At 41.3% G+C, this 18,886-nt stretch overlaps 2 protein-coding genes across 3 annotated transcripts; one reads left to right on the top strand and one right to left on the bottom strand.

Moving 5' to 3' along the window:
* The first annotated feature begins 578 nt into the window (after positions 1-578).
* LOC116923637 (dynein axonemal heavy chain 3) lies at positions 579-16,503 on the top strand. Its single transcript, XM_032930118.2, has 46 exons — positions 579-1,426; positions 1,492-1,577; positions 1,636-1,762; positions 1,824-2,233; positions 2,304-2,499; positions 2,557-3,033; positions 3,099-3,474; positions 3,577-4,005; positions 4,071-4,282; positions 4,337-4,580; positions 4,646-5,259; positions 5,319-5,525; positions 5,598-5,843; positions 6,916-7,001; positions 7,071-7,239; positions 7,300-7,493; positions 7,552-7,668; positions 7,749-7,947; positions 8,012-8,830; positions 8,893-9,013; positions 9,079-9,692; positions 9,762-9,950; positions 10,022-10,411; positions 10,475-10,717; positions 10,785-11,024; positions 11,094-11,368; positions 11,436-11,898; positions 11,970-12,160; positions 12,224-12,431; positions 12,497-12,757; positions 12,821-13,022; positions 13,083-13,241; positions 13,313-13,461; positions 13,516-13,658; positions 13,725-13,818; positions 13,876-13,958; positions 14,019-14,127; positions 14,225-14,386; positions 14,458-14,591; positions 14,649-14,820; positions 14,885-15,091; positions 15,168-15,369; positions 15,431-15,741; positions 15,807-15,964; positions 16,048-16,207; positions 16,301-16,503. The coding sequence occupies exons 1-46, from the start codon at positions 1,352-1,354 to the stop codon at positions 16,343-16,345; spliced, it is 10,968 nt and encodes a 3,655-aa protein (XP_032786009.2). The 5' UTR covers positions 579-1,351; the 3' UTR covers positions 16,346-16,503.
* Positions 16,459-18,818, bottom strand: LOC116923648 ((Lyso)-N-acylphosphatidylethanolamine lipase). 2 transcript variants are annotated; one of them, XM_032930140.2, is made up of 10 exons: positions 18,654-18,817; positions 18,434-18,516; positions 18,277-18,359; positions 18,010-18,219; positions 17,822-17,948; positions 17,543-17,751; positions 17,338-17,455; positions 17,233-17,257; positions 16,971-17,132; positions 16,459-16,901 (listed from the first exon to the last, which is right to left on the bottom strand). In XM_032930140.2, the coding sequence occupies exons 2-10, from the start codon at positions 18,499-18,501 to the stop codon at positions 16,677-16,679; spliced, it is 1,227 nt and encodes a 408-aa protein (XP_032786031.2). In that variant the 5' UTR covers positions 18,502-18,516; positions 18,654-18,817; the 3' UTR covers positions 16,459-16,676. The 2 variants fall into 2 exon arrangements, with proteins under 2 accessions (XP_032786031.2, XP_032786030.2); XM_032930139.2 differs by having other exon boundaries at positions 18,434-18,818.
* Between the last annotated feature and the right edge of the window lie 68 nt (positions 18,819-18,886).

The following is an 18,886-nucleotide window of genomic DNA, read 5'->3' as shown; positions in this document are numbered from 1 at the left end:
CTTAGGGTGCTGAACTCCAAACAACACAGGCATGCTTTCTCGCTCGCAGCCATTTGGGAACAATAGCTTAGGGCTGTGCAGCCTAATTCAGGTATTGCATGGACGGATGCTTGCAGGTTTAGACAACTTTCGGTCCTTAAATAAGGTTAAGCTGAATATTTAAAAAAAAAGGACAGCCTAGACAGCTGTCCCACGCTTTTCGTTGCAGAAAGCATGCTAAACGAGGGTGATTTTGAGTTATCTGAAGAAGGACTTGCTTTTTAAGTAAAAATGTCTTCCCTACAGCAAATCGTGGGGAGGGAACTCGGACAAGATGATTTCGATACAAAAATGAGCTTTTCTGTACATCTCAGGTGTCTTCGCTTATGAAAGGTACAATTATGCGACAGCCACGCACTAGCATCTTCGAAATCGTTCTGCCCTTTTGTTTCGCGAAAATACTATAGAAGTCAGCAAAGGAAAACGTAGACTACAGAAAAGCTGCCAAGCACCTTATGCAATATCAATGAAAACTTTTGCTTTCTCATCCCACCAAGTCCTAGACACGTTGCCTCAAGCCAACGATAGTTATCAACCAGTTTTAACCAGTTCTCCATTCTAAAAGAATGGGGGATTGGGAGTATCTCTGCAGACGTTGCCATATCAGGGCCCTAAGTCCACAGAATTCAAATAAAATTGCCCAGAAATGGTCAACGCCATTTTTTAAAATGGCAGTGATCCCCAAGATTTTAATTTCGACATTCTTTTCGAAATAGAATTCGATAATAATTATTTCTCATCGTTGATTCTATTTGAAATTCGAATCAAATGCCTCTTATATTCGTTATTCATTATTCTTATATTTTGTTTGTTTTATTCTATCCGCGAATCACGTTTGTACGTAATTTGCAGTACCCTAAAATTAAGATCCTAACACTGGGTGGCCCCACACTACATCTTCTGAAGAATGGTAGGATGTACAAAAAGGCGCCTCAAAGCCGAAACCTTTCACAATCGTATCTTCTCATTCAGAAAGACCCAAATAGCCCTAAAAAAGGTAAAAAGTACATGAATTTCGTGCAACGTGCGTCTCGTCGGCTTTTTCACAAGTCACAGTTTGCGAAGGCTTCTTTAGCTACATGGCGCCAACAGTGCTTTAATCTTTTCTACCAAAATCTGAATGCATTTCCAAGTTTACGTCAAAAGCGAATGTTAAATCGATGCCCAGTTAACAAAAAGATCCCTCCGTAAAACCCTATTTACTCAAGCCCGTTGTTATGGCGACATTGTTCCGTTGGTTACGTTATGAAGGCCGACAAGTCAGATGGCGGATGGGATTCCATAGAGCAGCACACCCATAACCGATAGCGAAATGGACGAGTCTAAAGCGCCTTCAAATGTTGGTTTCATTATGAAAGATGGAATCCTTTGTCGTGTCTCACTCAAGGTAAGGCTGTAAGAGTATCAGTTACTTTTTTGTCAAATCTTAATGATAAAGATTAAAAATTTCAGTACCGTAAGGCCGAAGTCGCAAAACCGATGAAAAAGAAAAAGAGGCCCAAGTTGCAAGGCCATTGTGCAGCACACAGCTCGTTTATGTACGTAAAATGCACGCCACAATTGAACAACTTACTTGATTTCACTCTTTGATTTAAGGATATCTCAGCAATGCCCAGAGGCAAGTCCACCATTGAGTCCACAGGAGCAAAGAAGAAGAGCAATCCGTCAGCGGATGGAGGCCATGACGCCCGTTTGCTTTGCCAAACCACGGGGATCGTACAGTGTAAGTTTTGATTTCAGAAAACGAATTATCACTTCCATAACGTTGCAATTTAATATTATAGGTTGACAACGCGTCGTTACGAGCTAGACTGTTCCAGCTGATGATAACACGAATCCCTAAATTGATCCAACCCGTCGATCACTCCGTGTGGGCCATGCAAGAATTGACGAATGTCAACACCAAGTGCATGAGACACGCAGCGTTAAGTCGGCCGGATAAATATCCTAGTCTCCTGATCAGAGCTCCGGTTCCATGGCACCAACAATTCCTTATCGCACGTGAATTTGCTACTCACAATCTTTTCGCTACACATTCCGTGTCATTAGAATTGCGTCAACTCTGGGACTCGACCTACCGTTCCTGGCGTCTTTTCGATATCCCTTGGAAAAGAAACAAACCCCTAGATCCAGATGCCCTTCTGGGTTTGATTCGCAATCGATGTCACGAACTCCACAGTTCTTTAGTTAAAAAGTAAATTGTTCGATTTTCTTTTTCTATATCCTCTGTCTTAGACGATGGTTCTTCATTTTGGACGTCACAGGTGGATGCCAGAATGCTGCAAGGTTTTGAATCGCCAAAAACCTACATGGACTGCTATGGTGCCTCTGAAACGAGGAGAGTCGATGCAACAAGTTTTACGATTCTTCAACAGTATCACCCGTTTAATTTCTTTGCAAATTCGATGTCTATTGTACAGCTGGATTGATGAATGGTCCGACCTCATGACTGCATACGACGTAATAGTAAAACATTCGGCTATGTGAGTAATAACGCTAATCGTTTTGAATTTTAAGGCTGGTGACGATGATGATCACAACAAGGCGGATACCTTTCCAAAAGTATTTCCTTTCATCCGGTTACAGTTAGCTTTGTCGGACGGAAAAGTATGGGTGAAACCCAAACATGAGACGATTCAGCACAAAATGGAGAAGATATTGCGAACTATCGTCTATGTAAGCTGCCAAATTCCTCGCATTGAGAGAATTTTCTTACCAGGTATGCACTGCAAACTTATCCTAAACTTACTATATGTACTAAAGAAATTTTTGACAGGTTATACAGGTGGTGAAGAATTTTTAGTGGCAATTGCTTGGGAAGATGACCGTGTCAAGTTAGCCCTGAACAAAACAAGATACATCGTCAACTCTAATAAAAAAGTACCTGAACGCTACATCTTCGATATTTACACCAATTACGAACCTATGCTTCAGCCACGTTTTCGACAGTCATTTGAAGGCTCTGGGGAAATGACCTGGGAGGAAAACGAAAAGGTGTCCTAGAACAATTTAAAAATCTGAATTAACATCTTCTAATGTGGTATTTTGGTAATTGTTAGCTGTTCAAGAAACGAATTGAAAAATTGGAAGCTATAAAAAAAAAGCTTCTGCTGCTCAAATCGCACGTCTACCTCAAACTCTTTTATTTAGATTGTCACGAGATAAACAAATATCTGATCGATTTCATCGACAACATCAGGTCTTCTTTAGTGAAGAGAATTATGAACGATAACAGGCAAATAGTCAGGAAAATTTGCACTCGTTTTGAAACCGTGACGGAGAAAGTCAGTCAAGTGCCGGAAACCACCGCCCAATTGGTCGAATCTGTCGACTACGTCCACCGCTCCCAAACGCAAAGTTTACCGGAAATGTTGCTTGAAGTGAATGCTGCCGGTTCACGATTGCTCACTTTGCTCAACTATACCATGCTTCAAAGTAATACGTATATAAATAATATTTTAATTTGATTCACATTAATAAAACCAATCAATCAAAATTAATTAAATAATTCAAACCAAATTTTTTACGAATTTTCAGAGGACGATTTGTCTTTGAGCTGCCGCCTTTTTCATTGGCCTAGTGACTTGGATTCCGTTTTGCAAGTCAGTTCGACTCGTCTCCAGCGGATTCGCGTCGAAACGGAGCGATCGTTGAAGGAACGAACCCAATTGTTCTTGGGGCGATTAGCCGAGTACGGAGAAGCTTTGGATAATTTCAAGAACAAGGAAACGACAGCGTTGACGACTGAAGAGATGATTTCCAGCACGACTTTACTACAAGATTTACATAAAAAACTACAGGCCGCGCAAATTGAATTGGAGGAAATCAATAACGATGAAACATTGCTGGAATGGTCAGTGACTCACGTTCCTACCCTTCCGGCCCTCATCCAGCTTATTGAGCCTTATTACCAACTGTGGCACGTCGCCTATAAGTTCCACGAAAGCCACGATGTTTGGTTCCATGGTAACAAACTTTTACAGTCGATAAATGAATTGAGCAATTGAGTTTTAATTGAATTTCCGATATAGGTCCTTTTCGCAAGTTGGATTCTCAAATGATTGCCAGTGAAATCAATGCCATGTACAAACAGATGCAGCAACTTGCCATCGTTTTCGCTGACGTCACGGCCGCTAAACGTGTGACCGATACTGTCCGTAAACGTATTGTAAAGTTTATGGGTTATTTACCGTTACTGCATGCCGTCTGCAATCCTGGACTTCGAGAAAGACATTGGATATTGGTAAGGTTAGTGTGTACCAATTGTTGGAATCAAATTGACCGAGTTGCCTTGCAGATTAGTCAAAATTTCGAATCACCCATGTGTCCCGAACCAGACACTTCATTGGCTGAATTGGTTTCAGCTGGTCTAATGCAGTATATCAGTCGCATCGAAGAAGTCAGCATCACTGCCACCAAAGAGTTTGCGTTAGAAGAAACGCTTCAGCGCATGCAGTCAGAATGGAATGAAATTTGTTTCGAATTCTTACCGTACCGAGATTCGGATGTAAGTGTTTTGACAGGAATTGAGGAAATTCAAGGTGATATTTGCTTTTGGATGTATAAACAACTAAGGTTTTTAACCGGCCAGTTTAAAATAATTCAGCCCTTGTGGATGACCACATTCTACGGGCGCAAACGATGCACGCGTCGCCCTACATCGCCCCATTGGAGCCGGTCCTTCAGTCGTGGGAGGAACAGCTGGTCGGGGTCCAGGATACTATGGATGTCTGGATGAAAGTGCAAAATACTTGGCTATATCTGGAGCCCATCTTCAGCTCGGAAGATATTCAGCGGCAAATGGCTAGCGATGCTGCCAAGTTTTCCCACGTAGATTCAATGTGGCGGTCGTTGATGTCGGCAGCAACTGGTGAGCCTCGTGTTTTGGTGGCCGCTTCACGTCCTGGCCTTTTGGACGAGCTACGAGAGGCTTTCGCCATTTTGGAAGACATTCAGAAAGGACTACACGATTATCTGGAGAAAAAACGTATCTTTTTCTCCAGGTTTTACTTTCTGTCCAATGACGAATTGCTGGAGATTTTGTCAAAAACCAAAGAACCAGAGCGCATTCAGCCACATTTGCGCAAGTGTTTCGATGGTATTGGCCGTCTAATGTTTAATTCCAGCCAGGAAATCGAAGCCATGATTTCCGAAGGTAACTATGAGAAAGATCGTGAAATTGTTCGCTTCCGCGAGCCCATTGTTCCAGCCAGAAGCAAAGTACGTATTTAGTTATAAATCGGTTTTCTCTCGAACAATAGCAATTTTGTTGTTGATAGGGAATGGTAGAATTATGGATGTCCGAAGTCGACGACGCTATGAAAGACGCTCTAGTTCACTATACATATGTGGCCATGACTGAATGGAGCAATCAGCCGAACATGGAATACCTTGAACGCTATCCAGGCCAGTCCATTTACTGCGCGTCAGCCATTAATTGGACGAAGTCTGTCACCGACACAATCACGGCCGGCAATAAATGGAGTGTAACGTCGTAGCCGTTTCTTTCCTACTGAAATCCTGCAAGAAGTTGATTTCGTATTTGTGGATTTATTCAGGAGCTGGAGTCGTCAACAAGTTCTTTAGTAACACACTTCACGTCATTGATAAAAAATAGGCCAACTCCGACCGTTCGGATTACGCTCAACAATCTGATAATGTTTTACCTCAACAGTCGAGATATTATCCAACGAATGAAGTCGAAATATGTTTCAAGCCTGGATGACTTTTATTGGCAAAAGAATTTGAGATACTATTGGAACACGGATGCCTTAGAGGGTCTTGGACATTTAACTGTCGCAATGGTGAGTCCATACAATAACTGGCAAGCTCGAGAATGCGTTGAATACTCGTAGTTGGGGTTTCTTCTTTAGCTACTTTAGCGAATAAACCGATGTTAAATATGTCTCTGTTATTAGCTGACAAACCGATCCCGCATCTTATATCGCCTTGTTATTAGCGGCTCCAATCGCTAATAGTCAAATTTTATTAGCTGTTGGAGTCGCTAATAACAAGGCGATATAATATAAATATTTTTAGATACTTGAACCTATTTGCTGTTCCAACCGCTAATAATTTTATTAGCTGTTGGAGTCGCTAATAACAAGGCGATATCATACAAATATTCTTAGATTCTTGAATCTATTTGCTGTTCCAACCGCTAACAAAGACGGTTTTGACTTGCTTGCCAAGCCAATCAGAGGGCCAGAAAAGGTCCGTTTTTCTTTTTTTTTTCTGTGCTTTCTCGCTTTAGCGTTCACGAGGGAGGGGCGCTTGCGTTTAACGTCAGGGGCCCCCTCCGGGGGCGACGTTAACGCAGCCCCTTCCGAGCACGGTCGAAGCGCCACACGGCGCGAGACACCGTTTACCTGTATGTCGTACAAAAAGTTAAATTCATTTCCTTCCTCGTGAACGCTATAGCGTGAAAGCACTGAAAAAAACAAGGAAAACGGCCTTATACGGCCGTTATTAGCTTGTTATTAGCTTGTTATTACCTTATCACCTTGTTATTAGCGACTCCAACAGCTAATAAATACATTTTTTTAGCGGTTGGAACAGCAAATAGGTTGAAGAATCTAAGAATATTTATATGATATCACCTTGTTATTAGCGACTCCAACAGCTAATAAATACATTTTGTTAGCGGTTGGAACAGCAAATAGGTTCAAGTATCTAAGAATATTTGTATGATATCGCCTTGTTATTAGCGACTCCAACAGCTAATAAAATTTTACTATTAGCGGTTGGAGCCGCTAATAACAAGGTGATATAAGATGCGGGATCAGTTTGTCAGCTAATAACAGAGACATATTTAACATCGGTTTATTCGCTAAAATAGCCAATGAAGACGACCCCTCGTAGTTGATTATGTTCCAGGTTGAGACACAAGTTCCGTATGGATTCGAATATATGGGAAACAACCACCGTCTAGTCCTCACGCCTGCTACCGAGAAAGGATTCCAGTTAGTTTTCATTCCCTTGGCTTTTGGCATTAATTTTGTCGTGCTATCTATTTCTTCCATCTATAATAGGATCATGATGCTGGCGTTGAAGCAGTTTCAAGGTGGATGGCTACATGGTTTACAAGGCGTTGGTAAAACGGAAACCATCAAGGAATTAGCCCGTGCTGTGGCAAAACAGTGTTTAGTTTTTAACTGCTTCGACGGACTGGACACAAAATCAATAGGCCGTATTTTAAAGGTACTAGTTTTCTCGACATCATTACGGTTTTGCTGTCTGAACTTTACTTTTGTTGATTAGGGTATTGTACAATCTGGAGCGTGGTCTTGCTTTGACGATATTGACCAAGTGGCACCTGACGTTCTTTCAGTTATGTCAGTTCAAATTTACACGCTTCAAATGGCTCTGTGTCGACGACTTCGACGAGTCAATTTTGAGGGATCAGATGTTCAAGTAACTGTCGGTTCGGCTATTTTTATCACCACCAAAACAAAGTGAGACATGCAATAGAAATTAACAATGGCAATAGTATTCGACAAGTATCAAACACAGGGAGCTCTTACCGGACAGTTTTCGGTCCCTATTCCGTTTGGCATCCATTCTTTCGCCGGATCTGCACTACATTATCAAGATTTCACTGCTTTCTCAGGGATTTCAAAATCATTTAACGTAATTAGTTTTCCTTTGTTGTTTTATTCATTTATTTCGTGTAAAACAAAGTCTCGTTTTCGTGTTGAATACTCGTGCAGTATTGGACCACGCATCTTTAAGCTGATGCACGACATAAGTGAAAACATTCCCGATGTATCAACCACTGCAAACTTGCGTTCGCTTCGAGAAATTTTAAAGGTTTCCAGTATGCTAAAGGCTGAAGAAGCCAACATCGACGAGATGGCGATAATCCACCGTGCATTTATGTCTTTTTTCGAAACTCAGTTAACACCGACAGTAATTCAAGACAAATTTCACGTTAACTCAATAATCTTACGTTATTTTTAATGTTTCCAAACAGCAAGGACAAATCTTGCGTCATCTAGTCAATCAGCATTTCCCAATAACTACGGTCGAACATCACTTGGCTTCAGACGTTTTCGGTCAGAATGTAAAAGAAGCTTGCATTGATCTCAACTTGATTCCAAATCAGCAGTTTATCGAAAAAATCTGGCAATTGCACGAATCGCTTATGGCTCGGAATGGCGTTATCCTCCTTGGAGCTACACTGGCGGGCAAAAGCACTCTTTACAAGATTTTAGCCAAAATTTATCCGAAAATCACGATGGGCTCAGCTAGTGGTGACGATGGTCGTGTTGTAATGCAGACTATTAGTCCTTGGTCCTTACCTTCCAAATATCTTTACGAGTGGAGCGAACCGGACAAAAATAAGTGGAATGACGGAATTATTACGAAAGCCCTGCGTGAGTTGTCTTCAAGCTCACCGACTAGTCCGCGTTGGCTCATTTTGGACGGGCATGTTCATTCCGAGTTGGTTGGACATCTACACACTTTGCTGGATGCCAGTCGCAAATTGACTCTACCTTCGGGAGAAATTCTTCAGATTCCGCAATCACTTCGCCTGATTTTTGAAACATCTGATTTGACTTATGCTTCACCATCCACTATTACACGGTGTGGCATAGTCCGAGTAGCAGAGGATATCGTGAGCGTTGATTCGCTCTACCTTAGTTGGTTGAAACGGTCCAACTTGCCATCAAATTTGCATCCGCTACTGGATAAATTTGTGCAAAACATTTTAAAGCCATGTTTGGTCTTCACTGTTGAGTCTTCTGCGTCTTACTGCATCATCCCAACGACTCAGCCTTACCTCTTTGTGGTATAATTTTGATTCTTCTAATATGTGGCAAATTCAATTTATTAATTCATTTCGATTAATAGAGTTTTACCCGATTGGTCAATTCGTTACTGGCCAGCCATGAAAACCTCCAGTTGAAAACTCTGCTTTTGCTCAAACTGCTGTCATTCTCCACCATTTGGACTGTAGGCGCTACATTCAAACGTAAATGTCTGATATCCTTCAACGTTGGCCATAGAGTAACCGTCAATGTTCCGATTTGTTTTCAGACGATTGCAAGAGCCATTTCCATCAGTATTTTACTGATTTGTTCAGTGCCGTCGAAGACGCAGAAAGCTTTGGCACAGGAACTATTTTACCTCCATCGGAGTCTTCTGTCTTCTCCTACAAGTTGGATTTACTCAATGGGAACTGGGCTCTCTGGAAAGATGCCCTTCCATCAATCCCCAAAAGCTTTAATGGACCTCGAATCATTGTTAGCAACGAATCCGTTGCCATTCAACATTTTTTCATCAAGGCGTACTCCAACGGAAACGTTCCCGTTTTAATCCTCGGTCCAGCCAGTGTAGGAAAGTCGCAAGTGACTCAGTTCGTCATAGAAGACTTGCCTAAAGATCGATTTGTTCACAACATTGTCCATGTGACACCAGTCACGACGTCATCTTCTTTACTGACTTCGGTCATGATTGGCTTGGATCGACGTAGGAAAGGAGTTTATGGTCCAGCACTTGGCCGACGCTGCGTCCTATTTGTCGACGATCTCATTACTAGTGATCCGGTGGAGGGAAATATTCGAACTTCGTCAGAACTCTTAAGACACTGGCTGAATTACGAATGCGTTTTCGACGGGAAAACCGCATCAAAAATGGAACTAGTGGATATTGTGAGTTTATAGTACTGTGGTTTTAGTCTGACATAGAAGATTTGATGAATTTACATTTTAAATTTTCAGCATCTGATAACATCCGTCAGATTGACCGACCGCTTTCCCGAAGAATTTGATGTTCGGTTGCATCGCCACATGAACACAATTTTCATTGATCCCTTCACAACCGACAGCCTCGTAACGATGACGTCTACAATCATGGAACGCCATTTCTCATCGCCAGGTTTTGTCAATGCAGTGTCTAAGCTGGCCAAGGTTTGGTTCATATGCTGTAAAATTCTGATATTGTACTTTAATTCATTGAATTACTTTAATTAATTTCAAAGGCTGTGTCCGTTGCCACGGTAGATTTATACCAAGTTTGGGAGGAAAAGGCTCTACAGAAAGTAGCTCATTATTGTGTGAGTGCATCGTGTGTGAATCGGGTAATTCAGGGAATGATGAACGTCCCTGCTGCTAATTTAAGCAATGTCAACAAATTGCATCGTTTGTGGATCCATGAAACCTGCCGCGTTTGGGCAGACCGACTCATGTCAGATGCGGATCGTCAATGGTTCATCAATCATTTGGATCGCATTGGCTTGGTTCACTTTAAACAGAATCTCAGCAAGTATTTGTTCGCCTCAGCAATGGGCGGGGCAGATTACACGATCCTGCCTAAAATTCATTTCTCCAAATTGCCAAGTTTAAAGTCCGCAGAAATCATTTGCGACGAGGTAAACTCTTATCAAAGTCACCAAGTATTTATAGATTTATGCTAATCTGAAAACTATATTCAGGTGACAGATATGGATGCCATAATCCAATTGATGGAGGCTAGGCTGGAACAGCACAACAAGGAAAGCACAGTATCGGCTCCAATTAAATTGGTCATTTCGCTCAATGTTGCCTATCACATTCTCCACATCAGTCACGCACTGAATCGTCCAAGGGGTCACGTGATTCTGATCGGTGATGCTGGAAGAGGTCGCCGTAGTTGCGCTACTGTAGCCGCTTTGCTACTCGATTACAAAATCTTTCAGGTTTCAGAATCACAAAAGATTGCTGATCTCCATTACCAACATTTCTATAATTTAAAACAATATGTAGATAAGAGCCGGCAGGAATTACGGAGTCCACGAATGGAAAGAAGACGTTAAAAAACTGATCCATCGTTCGGGTATCCAGCACGAAAAAATTGTCTTCTTATGTAATGCAGCCGACTTCCAGAAACGAATCTTTTTCGATTATATCGGACGACTGATATGCGGATACGAAATTTCCGAACTCTTTACTAACGAAGAACGCCAGGAAATGACTGAACTTTACCAAAAGCGCACAAAAGAAATCGTAAATTTCTTTCGAATATCAACTTAATAAAGGAATTGCATTTAAAACTCTTTATTTAATTGCTAATAGGCCACCTTTAATCAAATTCTATTGCAAGTCGACGAAAACTTGCGTGTTGCGTTGTGTGTCTCTCCAAGAGATTCGTGCTACATCCACCTTTCGCGGTACCCTACTGTCTTCAAATTTGCATCTATTCTCTGGTTCGAACCTTGGCCGGAGGAAACATTGGAGGTTATCGCTAAGAAATGGCTAGACGACATTCCCGGTCTTAGTGATAAACTGCAGTTAAATTACTCCAATTATTTCAAAAACGTCCACAACAGCATGCGGCTCTACAGTGAAAGGTATAAATCAAGAGTTTTCCTTGGAAACTTGTTAATCGTCTTTTTTTTTTTCCTTTGTCGTTTTTAGCAAAGGGATGGCTCAGCATTCTAGTGCTGCTTATTTGGAACTCTTGTCAAATTTTCGGACGCTGTGGCTTAGTAAAGAGAAAGATTTGCTGCAACAAAAGGATCGTTATAATGTCGGCCTGGGCAAATTGCAGTTCGCCGCTTCACAGGTTGTCGTCATGCAGGAGGAGCTCCGGAGTCTTCAGCCGCAACTTGTTGACACTTCAGCAGAAACGGAAAGTCTCATGGTGAAAATTGAACAAGACACTGTTAAAGTGGAAGCCCAAAAAGAAATCATTGCAGCTGATGAAAGTTTAGCTAACGAAGCTGCTGCAGCGGCACAAGCCATCAAAGACGAATGTGAAAGTGACTTAGCCGAAGCCACTCCGGCTCTAGATGCAGCCATCAATGCCCTGGATACGCTGAAACCAGCTGACATTACCTTAGTCAAGTCAATGCGACATCCACCGTCTATCGTGAAACTGGTAATGCACCCTCCAACGTGACAAGTCTTCCCAGGAGAAAAAAAATTGGGTTCTATTTCTTCCTTTGACAGGTAATGGAAGCTGTTTGCGTCATGAAACAAATTCCACCCGTCAAGAAATTGGATATGAGCACAGGTAAAATAACGGACAACTACTGGCAAGCTGCCCAGAAAATCCTGGGAGACCTTCGTTTTTTGGATCTCTTACGTTCCTACGACAAGGACAACATTCCTTCGAATGTTATGAAACGTATACGTGAAAAGTAAAATTATTGGCACGCGTTATTAGCGATTCGTCTTTTAAATTTAATTGGTTTGATTTCTAGATATATTCCTAATCCAGAGTTCAACCCAAATATTGTGCGACATGTTTCGACAGCTTGCGAAGGACTTTGTCGATGGGTTAGGGCAATGGAAGTTTACGACCGGGTTATTAAAATCGTTGCACCCAAACGTGCCAAATTGCAAGAAGCTGAGCAGGAACTGGCTCGACAAATGAAACGTTTATCAGAGAAACATAACCAATTACAGCAGGTCAAATTTTAAAAAAGTTTTCTTTAATCAACAGCTGATTTCAACGAAACTTGATGTCAACGTAGATCTCTGATAAATTGCAAGGCTTGAATGACGACTTTGCTGCCATGTCCAAAAAGAAAAAAGACTTGGAAGATAGTATTGAGCAATGTCATCAGAAAATGGAACGAGCAGAGAAATTGATTGGAGGTTTAGGTGGCGAGCAAGAAAACTGGAAAACATCCTCCAACAACCTCGATTTTCGATTAAAGCAATTGCCTGGCGACGTCCTCCTCTCTGCCAGTATCATTACGTACCTGGGGGCAATGAAAAATGAGCAAAGAACGGTAGTGCCATTGGCGTCTGACTTAGTAAATGAATTTCAGGTTTTGTTGACGGTTCATTGACAGGATTGCCTTCACAAGTGGTTGCAACTCATTGAAGAATGTAAGATCCCACACAGTAACAACTTTTCGCTAGTAGACTGCTTGATCGATCCGGTTAAGATAAGGGCTTGGAACCTTGCTGGCCTACCGTCCGACAGGTATTCCCTAGACAATGGAATAATCACGACTCACTGCCAACGCTGGCCTTTACTTTTTGACCCTCAAGGTCTCTACTAATTGAAAGATAAATAACTACCCGAAATTTTACGAGGCAATTTTTATATAGATCAAGGATTAAAATGGATCGTTAATACTGAGACGAAAAATCAAGTGAAGCAGATCCGTTACGATGACGCTAATTATGTGAGGGAACTCAAAACGGCCATATCGGAAGGCCACATAGTTGTAATGGTCAATGTTAAAGACAAACTGGATCCGGAGCTTGGTATATTAATTCATGATAGGGAGAACTTGTTGCATACATCCTGAAATATTGAATTGTTTAATTTTTCGCAGACAATTTGTTGGAGAAACGAACGTTCACCTCGAACGAGAAGACAGTTATTCAAATAGGTTCCGAATTGATTCAATGGTCTCCCAAGTTCCGTTTATATTTGATTACAAAAGAAGAAAATTCTGCCTCTAATTTAGAGCTCGCTTCAAAGGTAGTTTTAGCAGTTATTCTACTGTTCATCTTGTAATCCATTTTGATGTCACAGTTGACCATAATCAATTTCCGATTGAGCCGTGCCGGGCTAGAGGATAAATTCCTGAGCCTTTTCTTATCTAACGAACGTCCGGAACTTGAGGAACAAAAGCAAATGCTAATGGTCCAAAGCGCTAGCAACCAAAGACAGATCAGGTAGGAAGGCCACAGCTGAATACAACGAGATTCTAGAGTAACCCCAACATCTAATTCCTTTACCAGGGATCTTGAAGACCGTATCCTCTACGTTCTTTCTTCTTCTCGTGGAAATATTTTGGAAGATGAGACGGCAACAAAGACTCTGTACAGCTCCAAGGTATTTATAATGTTGGTTGTTTATTTGACTTGCCATCTACGTCGCATATTTCTACAGATCACGTCCGAAGGTATCAGCGTCAAGCAAAAGGAAATCCAGAAGTCAGAACAGGAAATTGACCAGGTGCGCGAGAGTTACCGGTATGTCAGTTGGAATAAATTCAAGATTTTTCCGTAATCCACATTGCAGTTTTCGATTAGGGCTGTCGCTTCCCATGCAGCATCATTGTACTCATGCATCGGTCAACTGAGACATCTCAACAAAGTCTATCAGTTTTCCTTGCCTTGGTTCATTAATCTGTTCACAAATGTACGTCCATTTATCGCATTTTCCGATATCCAAGCAAAGACAGTTAACTAAGACGTTAACTGCCTTGGTTTTAACTTGTTTCTTGTCACTTTTTCAGTCGACGGTGACGAGTCAAACATCGTTGCTCATCAGTGAAAGGATCGTTTACGTCAATGAACATTTCAGCAGAACTCTTCATCATTCCATTTGTCGGGCTTTATTCAACACCGATAGGCAGCTGTTTACTGTCCTATTGGCATTTGCAGCCCTTCGTTCCAAGGTAGACATGAGATATGCATGTATTGATACGATATTAACGCGTACGATGATACATTACATGTCACGTTATAGGGTAATGTCCAGCAAGAAACGATTGATCGACTGTACGCGGAAACCCCATTGCCTCCAAGTCATTGGATTGGTCCATCTTGGATTGATGGCAAAACTTGGCAACATATTATGGAATTGAGTCAAACCGTAGAAAGGTATTTTCAAGAGGTGCATTCGCCTTTGTGTTACATGTCATTGTATGGGCTGAATAGGTTGAAAGAATTGCCTCAGCATATGGAATGCAATGCTCAAGAATGGCAAGAGTTCTGCCTTCCATCCCATCTAGCGAGAAACTTGCCTTCCCCGTGGCACCAGCTAGAGCCTTTGGAACAGCTTCTTATCATCAAACATTTAAAACCGGACTGTTTTGCGGCTTCAGTTAATGTACCGTAGACCATACCTTTCGAACACTTTCGAATCAAGCTTTTTATATATTATTATTGCGCAGACTTTTATCAAAGCCATTTTGGGACCCAATTATTCGGAAAATATCATCAACGACCTTCAAGGAGCTTACGAAGAATCGAAATCCACCGTACCGGTTCTCTGCTTTGTGGCAGGAAACATTGATCCTTGTCAAAGCATTTCATCGTTGTGTGAAAAGAAATTAGATAATCGCAACAGAATCAAGTCATTCACGTTAGGACGGGGATCGGTAAAATAAGACAGAAACAAAAAACTAAATTTTGATAAGGAAGTTTGAGAATTGCATTTTTGCTTTTGATGGACAGGATCGAACGGTTTACAACCTAGTACGTAGATGTGCCGACGAAGGTAACTGGGCCGTTGTACAAAACATCCATTTGTATCCGGATCTTGTGGATGAAATTGTGGATCAACTGCGTATGGAACAAAAGGACTTTGGGAACGAATTCCGTCTATGGTTGATTGGCTACGCCTCGTCGCAATATTCACCTATGGCATTACAGTTTTGTATGCAACTTTGATATGCCTAGTTTAAATTATTTTTCCAACGCATTTTTGTTTAAATTAGGTGTCAAAACTGTTTGTGAATCGCCTTCATGTTTCCGAGATGGCCTCTTAGAAATCCTTCGCCTCGATTTCGTACACGATTTCTCAAGCGCGCGGGCATCGTCTGCGGAATCGAGTTTCCAGTCAGCCAATCCGTCCCAGTTGGAGAAGGAAAACGTCATATTCCGCAGTGAACCCTGGCGACGAATTTCTCTTGCTCTGTTTTGTTTCCATGCTTTGCTATTGGAAAGGACTCGCTACTCGACATTAGGTTTTGCTGGTCTTGTCGAGTTCACATATTACGACTTAAAATCAGCCTTGATTCTCGTCAAAGTGTGTACCATTAGATCGTATCGCTCGAGTAAGTTTGCTAAGCCTTCCTTATTACGCTTTTACAGGATTCTATGCTGTCAGCTAGAGATATCTCGTTGGCATCACTTCGCGCATTGGTCGTTGATTGTGTGTATCGTGCTCAATTGACTATCGAGAATGATGTCGCCATCTTGCGCCGTTTCATTGACCATCTTTTAAGTTCGAACATTCTGCAAGCAGACAGGTATTAAATTCACGAAATGCGTAGTCTGTCGCGAGTCGAGCTAGTTAAAAATTTCGTTTTGGTCTTCTTTAAAATTAATATAGGTTAATTGTTTCCCTGTGCGGAAAGTTGTCCATTCCTTTCACAAATAACGCACGGATCCTTATGGATTCCATTCAATCCTTACCCAGAGATTTGCAACCCGAAGCTGTCGGTTTGTCAAGAGACTTGGTGAAGCAATGCCACACCGAGGAATCCGTGGACGTAAGTAGTTTGCTTATTAATTCTGATTATACTGTTGTTTACGGTAGGTATTGCACTGAAGTTTATGTCGATATCTCTGTATTTCATTAACAGCTTCTAAGAAAGTTGAATTGCTGCTCCGCAACATCTGATCGTTAGAAACCGGAATGTCCTGAAAATGAAAAATGCTATACCGTTTCTGGGTCATCTTTTTCAGATTTTGCTTCTTAACTCATTTATTTACTAAACCCTTGATAATTAACCAAGTGATGTTTCCTTTTTTGAAAGCAATTAATTATATTCTTTATTCTCTCGTATACAGCACGAATAACAAAAACGAAGGAAAGAAATGTTGTTGAACGGAGCACCCTACATTCTTGTGAGTTCACTAACTCGAAAGTGCACACATTCGAACAGAATTTACATATGTTTGGTATGCAAAGTTTGCTTTCAACACAGGCAATTCTTTTCATATCCATTTCTATGGGTTTCAAGGTCTTTCAAGTGTTTCGGTTACTTGCATCGCTCCTAAGACCGTATGACTAATTTCTGTTTGCAACTCGTGCACCCGCTCTTCAGCTTCAGTAGATTTCTCTTCGACCATTACATTCCTCGTGACGGACAAACTATCCGCTGATTGGCAGGCTGCCAACACAAGACGATGAAACTCGTCCTTTTTGTCTGCGTACACGTGATGACCAGCCCCGCCAATAACCTAAAACGAACAATTCACTTTTACACAGAGGGCCAAAACAAACGAAAAATGTAACAACTATCCACTTACGTGCATTTCAACCGACGACTCTTTTCTGTTTTCTTTAATAATCTGGCCTGGATGTCTATCGACCCACGACCTCGCTCCATAGATAAATGTCAGAGGAACATCTGATCTCAGGGCCGAGATTCGATGCAGCATGGGATATTTGGCCCATCCAAAACTCGCCATCTTAATATTGAACAAATAGAATGCAAGGTTAGTTTCGAATCCAAACTACGAAAAAATCTATATGAAATTCCGTTAGTATATGGATATTAGACATACTTACCATAGCATGAAAGCACGCTTCCCCTCTAAAACGAGAATAGGGAGCAAAAAAGGAAACACATAAACTTATAAGCAAATCATCATCTTGAATTGTTGAGAGACGTACGTCGGATTTTGTGCATTGCAATGATAAATGTATTCCGAAATGGCTACATCGGCATCCTCGACCGCTTCGGTATATTTTCGAAATATGTCGGGACGAGCACGCTGCACTATACGAGGTCCTAAATATCGGTGAGGAGACGAGGGTTATCGATTTTACCAGCTTGCCAAACGTTAAATTGTTGGCAAAACATGTAATGATTGCAAACCTAGAGGTCCTGACACCCGGATTAGCCAAAGTGGGTTGAAAGGCTGAAGTAGATATGCGATTCCCTTAACCCAAAAAGGAATTCGAATACGGGTATTGGCATCATTACCAGAAGGCCGATCGGGAAATCCCCACGGATCTGCCAGGATAACGTGCGTAACACGGTCTGGATGTTGTAGAGCGTAAGCGGAGGCAAGGAAGCCTCCCATACTGCCTCACAATTTAACAATCTAGTAGTGTAGTAAAATATTTAACCAGTGATTTTTTGTGAATATTTTACCTATGACCAAGCAAAACAAATTTTTCCAGTCCAACTTGCTTTCTCCATTCTTCAATAGATTTTACCATTTGGGATTCTGCTTCTAAAGCATTGCTACTGAAATTTGGTCTACTGCTGGAACCAAAACCTGAAAGAAAAAGATTGTGTATAAATAAAAAAAATTGGCAAGAAATAAAATCACACAGTACCTAAAAGGTCCATGGCATATACAGGCCTATTCCATGCAAGGGTATCAAGGTTAAGACACCACAATGCAACACCCGAAGCAAAGCCATGAAGCAAAACTAATGGTGTTTTTTCTGCATTCTTGTTTAGCACCAAGGTCCATATTTTGTTCTCAACACCTCCAACACACTTGCCAACATTGACATATTTCCCCTCAAATGGTGTCTTGATTACTGATGGTCATAATAGTTAAAAAGTGGCTTCACAACAAACCAAAATGGAAAACTTACCTTTAAGAATCCTACGTTCTGCTATCTGAAGGAGAGACATTGATGTAGGGCACCACTGTATGAAATTGCTTGGGCTCCACCAACTTTAATAGGTTATGAAAAGTGATGAACAATTGGTAAACAAAGTTTTGCTAATGTATGTGTATTGAAATAATACCTCTTATCAACTTGTGATACAGTCCCAGGAGAAACCTGAGCAATGACTGATGACTGGTCTATTTCCATTGCACTTTCAGTAAACTAGTCAAAAAGAAAAGTTATGTAAGTGGAAGACCCAGCTTCTTCTTCCACTTAGATCAAAACGAACATGAAACGATTTTATGGGCCAACGATTTAAATTTTATATGGCACCCAATAAAGACTGATTAATTGTGAACCGGATCTCTGAGAGACGCAAACCGTCATAGAAGAGTCGAGACTATACGTGAATAGTCAACTCGTCAAATTTTTAACATTATTTCTGTATGACGTAATTGTATTTATCAGTGAACGACATTGAACAACGTAATATTCCATTACGACGTGTAAACGTCGTCTGCTAGAAATGTTGCTGCGTAAGCGTGACTTGGGAGTTGGGAGGTTGGGAATAAAAGCAAATCTTTTGCCGCTT

Source organism: Daphnia magna, linkage group LG5, assembly GCF_020631705.1.
Source record: "Daphnia magna isolate NIES linkage group LG5, ASM2063170v1.1, whole genome shotgun sequence".
NCBI lineage: Eukaryota > Metazoa > Arthropoda > Branchiopoda > Diplostraca > Daphniidae > Daphnia > Daphnia magna.
The sequence above is the reverse complement of the archived record's forward strand: the minus strand, read 5'-3'. Positions and strand labels throughout refer to the sequence as shown.

Excerpts from the sequence above, each read along its gene's own strand:
- LOC116923637 (XM_032930118.2), top strand. The coding sequence starts at position 1,352 with ATGGACGAGTCTAAAGCGCCTTCAAATGTTGGTTTCATTATGAAAGAT. Across the intron at positions 11,369-11,435 it reads ATGCGGCTCTACAGTGAAAG|CAAAGGGATGGCTCAGCATT; the intron begins GTATAAATCAAG and ends TGTCGTTTTTAG. Across the intron at positions 13,023-13,082 it reads TTTACTTTTTGACCCTCAAG|ATCAAGGATTAAAATGGATC; the intron begins GTCTCTACTAAT and ends ATTTTTATATAG.
- LOC116923648 (XM_032930139.2), bottom strand. The coding sequence starts at position 18,501 with ATGGAAATAGACCAGTCATCAGTCATTGCTCAGGTTTCTCCTGGGACT. Across the intron at positions 17,752-17,821 it reads TTTGTTTTGCTTGGTCATAG|TATGGGAGGCTTCCTTGCCT; the intron begins GTAAAATATTCA and ends ATTGTGAGGCAG. Across the intron at positions 17,456-17,542 it reads CCGGGTGTCAGGACCTCTAG|GACCTCGTATAGTGCAGCGT; the intron begins GTTTGCAATCAT and ends ACCGATATTTAG.